At 35.7% G+C, this 11,771-nt stretch overlaps 1 protein-coding gene across 1 annotated transcript in view; it reads right to left on the reverse strand.

Moving 5' to 3' along the window:
- The window catches only part of LOC145303538 (choline/ethanolamine transporter flvcr2a-like), a 254,786-nt gene that overhangs the window by 67,450 nt on the left and 175,565 nt on the right, over positions 1-11,771 (reverse strand). Inside the window, exon 3 of the mRNA XM_080145005.1 lies at positions 3,689-3,830. Coding sequence (XP_080001131.1) covers positions 3,689-3,830 — 142 coding nt within the window. The remainder of the gene's footprint in view (positions 1-3,688; positions 3,831-11,771) is intronic.

An 11,771-nucleotide genomic window follows, 5' to 3' on the forward strand; every position in this document is an offset into this window, starting at 1 on the left:
AGGGAGATAATGACAGATAGATAGGTAGATTGATAGATTCAGAGACAAAGAAATCTCTAGAGGGAGAAAAGAAAACAGGTGCAGTGATAGAAATCTAAAGAATGATAAAAAGAAAGAGACAGTGAGGGATGAAAGAGAAGGGGCAAAGTGAAAAAGAGAAAGAGAAGGGGGACAGGAAGAATAACAAAAAAAAATTCTATTGCTACATACTACTACTACTAATAATAATAATAATCATTGCCTCATCATTGAACCCCCCCCTCCAAAAAAAAGAGTGATGCCAAATAGCCGAGAAGGGTCAAGGAGGATGGAAAGACCAAGGAGAAGGCGCTGACCAAAGCTCTGCTGAACAATAACGAAAAGAACTGGGGAACTTGGGGAGGCTTGTTGCCACTCAAATACCAGTGAAGACCAATGGCAGCGAGAAATCAATGGAAAGCGGCTCTTGCGATAATGCAAATTCATTTGCAAATGTTATTGGAAGAGGTGAAAAGTACTGGAAATCTGAGGAGACTTGTTGCCACTCAGCTTCCAGGGAACGTCACAGGTTGGCTTCAAGGAGAGATCTTTGATAACCTGTGTTAAAGCTCTTTGTGAGCCAATAATAATAATAATAATAAAAGAGGAACAACATTAATTGAAAAAGACAGTGAGGAAGGCATGATCCCAAGCAACCTTAGACCAATAACCTGCCTACTAAAGATGTAGAAAATCTTTAATGTAGAACTAAGAGATCTACTACCCAGTTTCTAAATAGCCATAGACAGAATAGACAGGATACCAGAAGAGGACAAAAAGGACAGATGGCCTGCTTCACATTAACTAGAAAATACAGGATCAAGCTAAAAGAAAAAAACAGATAGCATTGGTTGACTATGACACAATTCTTAACACATGAAAACGTGAATGCTGAAATAACTTATCATTCAATAAATGGCACCAATAGTAAAAACATCATATTTATTTTAATGTAAAAATTTGAGCCCATTCGGATTGTTTACAAATTACAGTTGTTTCAGTGAAACTACTGTTGCAAACTTTCCAAACAATGAAAAAAATCTGAATTTGGTGTGTTGAAAAAGCATTGTTTTCTGATGAAAATAAATACTACTCAAACAAAACAACAGCTTGATACTTGTTATTCGCATGCTTTTCAGAAAGAGAAAATATGCTGCCTTTAAAGGCAGACACAAACGATGTTTAAAGTTCAGGTCATCTGAATATAACAGTGGTCCCAGAAAACATATTAAAAACACGTCTGCAAACTCTTTTTGGCCGATTGTAAATTGAAGATATGAAGATGGCAGAGTATTCCCCCTTTGTCATGGACATCTATACTATAAATTTCACCTGTCTGTTTAAATGTATTATGTATGTGTGTATGTTTGTATGTCTCACAAAAAATTTTGACAGAGGCAATGGATCCTGACAAGATCACTATCATTTTGAAGCTCGGCGTCTCGGACGACAAATATCGAAAAATTGGCCCAAAATATTAATTCCTTCACCCTAAACTTGCTAGTTTTGTACAAGAAGGGGTCGATTTTTTCGCCGAGATTTTAGCAAGTCATTGTCACTGTTGGATTGACTTTGGTTAGTTTCAATGCTTTTGACTTCCGGTCACGTCATGGAGACATCGGCTAAGATGTCAGATTTTCTTTCACTTCCTTTTCTGCCTTCGTGTCATGGGTTCGAGCTTGCCTGTCTACTACCACTTTTTTTTTTACACCTCTCTTCGTTCTGGCTGCATACTGTTGTTTTGATTCCCTCTCCACACTACTACCAATTTTTTTTAACACCTCTCTCTACATTCACTGGTTCGAGCCTGCCTGCCTACTACCGCTTTTTTTTTTTTTTTTTTGCTCAACACACACCTTCAAACATCAGGGCAACACTGGGTACCCAGACTAGTTTGTCAATAAGAAAAAGTTTGATTCTAAGTCGGTTCTACATTTGCCCATAGCCAATCGAAAACAACAATGTGTTGATGACTCAAAACATTGTCTGCAAATGTTACAATGCAAGAAATAGAAGTGTTTGCATCAATGGATGAAACATGGACCGACCATGTAAAACTAGAGTCATTCGTCAGTCAATTGAGTGGAGATCAGCAGGTAAAAAACGTCTTAAATGACTAAAGACGCAAACATCAGCAGGCAAGGTTTTGGCGTTTGTATTTTAGGGTACACAAAGTATTTAGTTCATAGATTACCTTTGAGAAAGGAAGAATCATCAATAGCGAAGATTATACAGCAGTATTGGTGTGGAAGAAATTGCCAAAGAAAATGAGACATATCATAAGTTGATTGCAACAATGACAAACTTACATGAATTGTATTTCAAATTACTTCCTCACCCACCTTATTACTCATAATTGGCTCCCAAAGACTACTGGCTGTTTGTAAACTTCAAAAGAATACTCCAGGAAAAGAAGGAGCGATATCATAAACTGAGGCAAATTTACAGCCGAAAACGAATCGTTCCACTGAAAAGGGCATTAAAGAAGCATTAGAATCAATATATCACCGATATTGATGAATAAAATTAATATATCACCCGATATTGATGAATAAAATCAATATATCACCCGATATTGATGAATAAAATCAATATATCACCCGATATTGATGAATAAAATCAATGCAACGAAAAGTAATTTTTGTGTCAATATGTGACAATGGCTGAAACAGTAATGACCACTCCACTTCAGATTCAAGATGACTTTAGAAGTTAACAGAAAAGACAGCAACAAACGAAAGCTGTCTACAGCGACCAAAAACAAACATTAGCAGGCAAGGTTTTGACCTCCACATTCAGAGATGCACAAGAAAATGATGGACATATATAAGATACAGTGATAAAGATGGCCATAGACCTCCCTTCCTCCAACACTTTTGAATAGTCTAGTGCCTAATTTATTTTTGTATTTTTTAGAAATAAATTTTACGAAATGTTCTTTCACCAAGACTATATGCTGTGTCACAAGTTGATTGCAGCAATGGTAAAACTACATGAATTGCTCTTCAAATTGCTTCTGCATTCACCTTATTCTTCAAATCTGATTCCCAATGATAATTGGGTTTTTGTAGGCCTTAAGAATATTCTAAGGAAAAAGATTTGGTTCTAGCAAAGAAATGAAAAATATATTTTGAGGCCAAAGACAAATTATTTTACAGAAAAAGGCATCAAATTGTTAGAAAAGGATTGCAATAAGTGTATCATCCTAGGATGAGACTGTGTTGCTGAATAAACGTGAATGTTGTCTACAAGTTCTTGTATTAGTTGGGCCTGGAACTTATTGAGTGATGTGTTATGTAATTACAAATTATAATTTCAGTATTGGCAGAGAAGAGTAGGCGTGTCAGTGGAAATTTCATTTTCTATATCAATATTACAAGTATTAATGTGTTTTTGTATTGTAAAAGAAAAAAGTTTAACCATAATTATTCAAAAATGTTATCTACAAAATATCTTTGTAATGTGAATGTATCCAAATCATATTTAAAAAATTCGTTTATCTCAAAATACTGAATCTTAAAATTGAGAGTAGACAAAAATAAATCAGGATATGAATACGGATGATGTTGAACTACTTGCAAACAACAAAAGCAGTTCAGCTGTGTGCTAACTTGGTTTAAAACAAGCAGTAGATTAACTGGTACACAACACTACGACATGACACACTTACCAACTAAACAAAGAAGGAAAAGGGCCGTTGTGACCCCGGCTGTTCCATAAAACATATGTGATAAATCCCGGCCAACTTCTTCGGGTATCCCACTGTCTGTCACAACGACCGGTGGTACAAGGAATCCAATGGCTACTCCCACCTGCAAAAGAAAAGCACAAATCAAAATTTAAGCAAACTAATATGTCTACCCTCATAAAGTTAAATATGTGTATCTATATTATATTTCTCTTTGCTTGTCTGTCTGTATGTTTCACTCTTTCTCAGAAACTACTTGGCTGATCTGGCTGAAATTTTGTATGGACCTTTGTTATGAAAAGGTGCAGCGAACTAAATATTGTGGTGTCTGTTCAGTGCACAGTTAGGGATAAATAGGTATTAATAGGGATTAGTCATCACAATACCACATTTACACTAGAAGTTTTCTCGGAAACTACTGAACCGATCTGTTTGAAATTTCGTATGGACAGTTGTTATGATAAGGTGTAGCAAACTCAGTATCATAATATCTATGCACAGTTAGCGATTAATAGGGGTTAGTAATTAATGCACAAATGAGCATAAATTTAACCATATTCAACCATCAGCTTGGTATAAAGTGCTTATTCTAAGTCAACAGGCCATAACTTTTGTGTATCTTCAATGGCTTTAGAAGTCTAGTATCTTTATATATTTCTAAGTACAGAATTCACTCCTAAACTAATTAGCTAATCATTGTGACAATAAAGCAAGATTCCCTGAATTTTAATTTCTTCTTAAGACTCCTTAAACTTCAGACCTAAATTTTAGATATTTTCTAGAATCAAAATTATATAATGTATTTTTATCAAAATTAGAGTAAGTTGTGGAGACTCATCCATGTGCAGGATATGAACATGAACTCTTCTGAACCATATAAACAGACCAAGAGGTATCGACTCTTGGTGTGATCTGTGTACTTTTGTAATACACGGAAGTCGAGGTTCTGACCTTGACAATCAGTCCGACAGAAACTGGGCCATTTCAATGTATTTTTTGCTGTTGGACTGATGAAAATATTCTTGATAGCCCTAGGATGTCCACCCTCTCAAGACTTGCCTCCTGGCTTTCGTGAGGAGCAAGATTATCACTTGTTTTCTTGTATCCATATCCTCTTGTGGCGAAAGAGAGATAAATACCGTGTAGTACGCCATGTTGTGACTGTTGCTCTCTATAAATTCTGTTTTGTTTCAATAAATTTACCTTTTCTAACTCATACCTGTGCCTGCGTTTTCTTTAATGATCCTTCAGAGTCACAACAGGATTCTAGACACAAGGTGTTGTAAAGTGTAAGATTAAGCTCATTAGTGGCTATCCAAGCTTCTTAAACCTTGGTCTTAGAGAATTATATATATATATATATATATATATATATATATATATATATATATATATATATATATATACTAGTAGGGAGACCAGACGTTGCCCGGGATTGAATCAGGTTCAACGAATGTTTCACACTTCTAATAAAAGTATTGTCATTGAAATCGGTGAAATCGCTCGTTTATCAATCAAATTAATTGATTGCCTGCTCTAGTCAGGGACACAACATAGTGCACCAGGAGAAATATCCACATCATTGCCCCCAGTAACTTAGTCCTTAATACGTTGTAGTCTACACTGAATTGTAGAGGACCTACTGTTGAATTTATAAAATTATTTTTATAAAATTATTTTTATAAAATTATTTTTATAAAATTGCTTGAATTAAAGTTCAAAAGGAAAAAGTCAAGTATTATTGTTCAGTTATGCTCTAAACAGAAATATTCATTTCGAGTGTATTCCTGTCTTATCAGAAAACTTACTGTTGATTTTATACGCCAGGTTTTTCTACTTGTATGGTGATAAAACTTCTCAAATGAACTTGTGATGTTAGGCTGTATAAGGGTGTTAACTTTGGTCAAAATCGGACTATTCCTTATTTAATCTGATTTTTTTCAATTATCGATTTTCGATACTTATCAGAAGCATTTGATACAAAACTTATCTAAGAACACTCCCAAACACATAAAGTACATTTGTGTGAAATTTCAGAAAAATTGGTGCAGTCGTTTTGGAGTCCATACGAAACGAACACACACACACACACACACACACACACACACACACACACACACACATATATATATATATATATATATATATATATATATATATATATATATATGCATTTTCTTACTCTGATGCAAAGTAAGCAAACTGAGTAGTCAGTATCGCAACACAAGGTTTGTTATCATTATATCTTTATATGTTGATTTTAACTTTCTTAAGGAGACTTACAAGCGGTGCTGTTCAAGGGGAATTAATTTTACTTGTCCTGGGACGGGTATTCTTCCAGCGCTATATAAGAGGATAATGGCATGCAGCAGTATCTATACATAAAAAAAGGGGCAAATACACATTCGTTTATATACTAGAGGTAGGGGTCACATATCGGGCCCATTAGATGTTTTTGTCTTGCCTGCGGGTTAAAAACAACAGAAGACAAAAATAGAAAGACATCACCGTGGAAACATCAGTATATTATATATATACTACATTTTTTAGTCCGTTAAAAACAAGCTAAAAAGTGGGATGGACTGACAGGCAAACAGACAGATATAATATAGAAGACGTTTTAGCCAATTAAAAACGTGGAAAAAGTTCTAGCCGTTGACTTAGAACGAGTGCTTTATGCCAAATTGATGGCTGAATATAGTTAAATTTTGAAAGTACTGTTGCCACATCAGGGACGGTGCCGCTTGAAGCACCCTAACCCTAACTCTGGCAGGTACAAAACTGACTTTGCAAACTAATATTGAATAATCTCTTCTCTTATCGGGTGATCCTTTAGTTACCCCTTCCCCTACACACCAAAAAGAAACAAAAAAACTAGAATTACAATGAGCATAACTTATTCGCCATCTTTTCATATAATTGTTAATGTGTGCGCACGCTACCATTACACATATTAGAAAGCAGTGGTGGCTGACCTGACTGTCCACCTACATACAGCACCTTGGTAGTCCCAAATGGTCACCCATCTGGTACTGACCAGGATCAGCGTTTCTTAACTTCGGTAATCTGTCGAGAACTTGTGTGTCAACATGATTGTACCATGTTACAGCACAGTTGTCATCAAGTCTAATGTCGACAGGATCAAAACTGACCCACAAGTAATTCAACCTTGATCTGCTCCAGCAATCTTTCCTAATCCTCTCATTAAATTATTCATCGCTCAGCTGACAATCATTTCATTTCATTAACTCTTATCCTCGAGCGCCCTTTAGCATGAATATGTGATGATCCTTTAGTCCCCCCCCCCCGTCCAAAAAAAAAAAAAAACTAGAATTATAATGAGTACAATTTAGACAAGGAACATAAAGATTTAAATCATATCTGTTGCTAAGGTCACTGGAAAAATGATTAGATTATTCTAAACCTTAAAAAGTACCACACTCTAGACGCCATCTTCAACGTGTATCAGAACCAGATGCAACCTAAGATGCTGCCACATCAGAGTTAGGGTTAGGGTGCTTGGAGCATCGTAACCCTAACTCTGACAAGTACAAAACTGACTTTGCAAAATAATATTGAATGATCTCTTCTCCACGGCTTCGTTTCACACAAAAGACTTGTTACTACCCTCTCGCTATCATAATGGATGACACTCATTTGAGCTTCAATCCCTGTCTCCCCGCCCCCACAACTCCTGTAAAATATTCACAGCAAAAACTCGCCTAGCTACAACCACAGCAAAGAAATATTCCTTTTCCAACCTCAGTACCAAAACTTCCATGAACAAAGTTTCTTTCCTAGAGCATTCAATCTATAGAGCAAAATACTACAAGGCTGCTTCATAACCGACTAAAACGTTTTCAAATCTAATGTAAAGTAATATTTGTTCAGTTGAGATAATCAATTCCTTTTAAGTAATCATATGTTTATTGTAGCCATTTTTTTTCAATCGTCCCATGATGACGATCTCTTTATGATAATTTTTCTTAAATGGCCTTGGATATTCATACATTAATTTTAAAAAAAGAGAAGTTATAATTCTACAACTGTAATCATACTTGTTTACAAAGTAAACAAATTCGGAATGACACTAAATAAATACAGCCAGGGGGAGATAACTTTCGTTTGACGAATTACATCATAATTATCCACTTTCCATTGTGATGACAAACTTTGTACGAGGGTAAAGAAAATATAATACACAAAGAACAGCAAGACACATTGCTGTATAAATTAACCTGATGAAATCTAGACCATCGTCCAATATTTGTTTAAAGAGAAATGTCCTCCATATTTAAATATTTACTTTACATTATCGATCTAATATATAAATTTATGTTGTCGAAAGATAGACCAAAATAGCATTTAAACTGAAAAATCAAACTTTGCTTCTGATTAGCCAAGTTGTGTTTGTTATTACTGTGCTATGTTATTGGCAATACTCTAATGCAGGTAGCTACAATTGCTTAGCCAAATCTAGATGATTGCTATAATGAAACATTTTTAAGTAACCATATAAAAATATAAATAAATCAGCAAAAGGGGGATAAATCATATTTTAGATTGAAAAATATAATAAATGGTGTCTACCTTATATGCAAAAACATTAAAATTAAAATGACTTCATTGAATCTGGGTCAATAGCAGAAAGATGCAGTTTGTGATTATACTGAGGTTGAATTAATTAACATTTGTTTCCCTTTTGCTCTGTTCCTATATATGTTACTTACACAAAATACATGTTAAAATATTCATTAGCTTGGGGATTACGTTATTACATTTTAATTGTTTGAATTAACCCCAATACTCAAATAATTCATCAAGTAAACCGTACTAACATTCTATCTATCATTTTCACCCTCTCTCACTGTATAATATGTGAACTTCCGATCCTGTACTATACTTTATCTATTTCTCTCACTCTGCTCTCTGCTCTCTCTCTCTCTCTCTCCCTCCCTCCCTCCCTCTGCTCACTTTCTCTCTATTTGCTCTCTATCTCCTCTTTTTCTCTGTCTGTCTGTCTGTCTGTCTGTCTGTCTGTCTCTCTCTCTCTCTCTCTCTCTCTCTCTCTCTAAGATTATTGATCCTTGAAGATAATAAAGAAAGAAAAGAATAAAAATATTGGAATAGTACATTATAAATGAAAGAGAATAGCACCACAGGAAGTAATACTAGATATTACATAGTGTAGAGAGAAAAAGAAAGAGAGAGAAAAAGGGAGAGATATAATGATTAGAAAGACCTTATATTTGGAATTTTGTTTTTCTATTTTTTTTAAATATCTAACTGACTTTGTAAACGGACTTTTCCCTGTTTCTGAATTTTTTAGATTGGATAGGATTGATTATTCCTATTAGTTGAATCCTTCAGACTACTCTTGAGTGTTATTTACACAACGTTTCGATCGATGTAACCTCAAGTCTTCTTCAGGTGTATTTTGTGAAATTCGGGAATCTTTCTGTCAATCAAACTCGATAATCAGCACAAACTTTTGAACAGAACCGTTTATTTTAATCCATGCTCTTGTTCCATCAGCCATGCGTCGACCACACTGAGGATTGAACCTTCAACCTCCCAAAGAGTGTAACTTTTACAACTGAATTTTACTTTTAAGTACCTTATCCACTGCGTCACTGATCCTTGGGAGTCATGAGTGTAACTTACAACAGAATTTTATCAAATACTTTAACACTACACCACGGTTCCTTTTTTCCTAATTTAATCAATTTAATCTAAACTCAGTGGGTGACCCAAGCGGTCACATTTTTTCTAGTACTGTTTTATGTCTGACAGGCTATTGATTTCATAGTTAATTTATATGTGATTTTAATTAAGGAAGAAAATATGAAGTCTTTGATTGTCTTCATTAATAATAGAATAGTTTAGGAACAAATAAAGCTATTAAGAAATGGGGCGCAATAAGATTATTCTAATCTATATATGCCTTATATTAGACTAGCGGAGATACCCAGCATTGCCCAGGTGTTTGGGGGGGGTTGTGCCGATCTGAAAAAAAAAAACGGTAGTAGGCAGGCATGCTTGAACCCGTGATGCGAAGGTAGAAAAGAAAACCTGACATCTTACTGCTATGCTATGACATGACAGGAAGTGAAAAGCGTTCAAATTTAACGATCACAATCAAAAAGTTGACTTGCGAAAATGGATAGTTAAGTGAGTGAGTTCACGCAAGCGCAGAAATGAACATCTGGCTTAAGTTAAGAATCATGCACTTAACTCTGGCTGTAGGCTAGTTTCTGCCGTATCGGTTTCCCCACGAAGTTGGGGAAACTCAGCTCCCCCGAAAAAGGGGGAATTCTCAAATGAATAGCAATTGTCTGATATGAAGGCTTTCCCCCCACATTGATCAAAGCTGATTGCCTTCAAGACGTGCTGGCTTGAAAGGCCAGGCAGCGTACCTTTGCTACGATTAGTTTCGCTTTATTTATACAAAAAAGACAAACAAACACTCGAGACCAGAGACTTTTTTAAAACTAGATCAAAATAAAGATAGAGACGATGTCTGTTTTCGAATTGGAGATATTATAATCTAGGAAGCATAAAGAAACTTCTCCAAAATAGTAACTTTGTCGAGAAGACCGGTGAAAAAATAAAAGCCTTTCGAGGACATGCAAAAACGCGCGTGCCCATTTTGTCTTTTATATTATAGATTAGTTGGTGTACCTGGCATTGCCCAGGTGTGGTGAGGTGTCTTGAGGGGGTAAAAAAGGAGAATAAAGAATAAGTAAACGTAAAAAAAATGCATAAATAACACTGCTTAAATATTAAAACTTTAAAAATCGAAAAAAAAAGTCCAAAATAACGACGTTGTCGCTATAACCACTGCTTTATGATCGCATGAGCAAAGTAATGTTGTTTTTTTTTTCTATTTGTTCGATAGAGGGAACCCACCTTCTTTGCAGCAGCCTTTGCAATGTCCTCTATGCATTTGTTTCAGTTCATATTGCTCCGCAAATTTTAATCCGCGGAGTTTGAAGGTAGAATTCTCAGGTAGGGTGCTATTTGCCATGGATATAGGCGGATGGAGAGGCGTCTTGTAATTGTTAAAGGAGAGCAGCTTAGTTTTATTAGCATTAAATGTTACCATCCATTTACGGCCCAATTCCACTATAGTCTGGAGGACATTTTCTAACAATTCTGCCATTGTCTTCGATTTATGTACATCTGTTTTTCCCTCATGCATATTATAGAGTGTTGTATTATCAGCAAATATACCCATCTCGGACACAATATTATCAGGGAGGTCGTTTATAAGTATCAGGAATAATAATGGTCCAAGGATCGACCCCTGAGACACTCCCACATTAATGTTATGTTGCTTGGACAACCTGTATGCTTCTATTGTTTAAGAAGGATCTAATTATATTTAGTATACATCCAGTTATACTGTACAATTTAATTTTCATTAGCAGCCCTTTATGCCAGACTTTGTCAACGGCCTTGGATATATCACGGGCTACAGTCCTGGCTTCACCTGCCTTATCCAGTACATGATAAATGCGTTCAGAGATGACTGTTAAAATATTTGCAGTAGAACGACATTGCCTGAATCCATACTATTTGTCAAAGAGAAGATTTGCTTTTGCGAGGTGGTGAACTAGTGCTTGATTAATTAAGGTCTCAAAGATTTTAGCAAAGAGTGGGAGGACACTAATGGGGCGATAATTGAAAGGGTCTGTTCTTTCACCAGAATTCTTGTACACTGGTACCACAGAGGCCATCTTCCAGCTATTAGGGAAACAAGATTCAGCAAGGCATTTATTGTAGAGCTTTGAAAGTATGGGGGCTAGCACACCTTTGAGGTGTTTAAGTTTTTTATGATATTGCGGACATGAGAAGGGGGTGGTTTTTACATCATCTAATGTGGCTTCAGTCCACATAAGTAAATTTGGGAGGGAGTTGTTTGTTGGCTCTAAGGTGGAGTTGGAGGCAAATCGCTGGGCAAGCAGTTCCACCTTCTCCATTGCCGTGCATGCAACTTTCTGGTTGTTGCTCAGTGGAGGAATTACTGATTGCCCTTTATTCACTACACTATTATACATTTTCC

This window comes from Euprymna scolopes, chromosome 19, assembly GCF_053919585.1.
Source record: "Euprymna scolopes isolate OS-2025 chromosome 19, ASM5391958v1, whole genome shotgun sequence".
NCBI lineage: Eukaryota > Metazoa > Mollusca > Cephalopoda > Sepiida > Sepiolidae > Euprymna > Euprymna scolopes.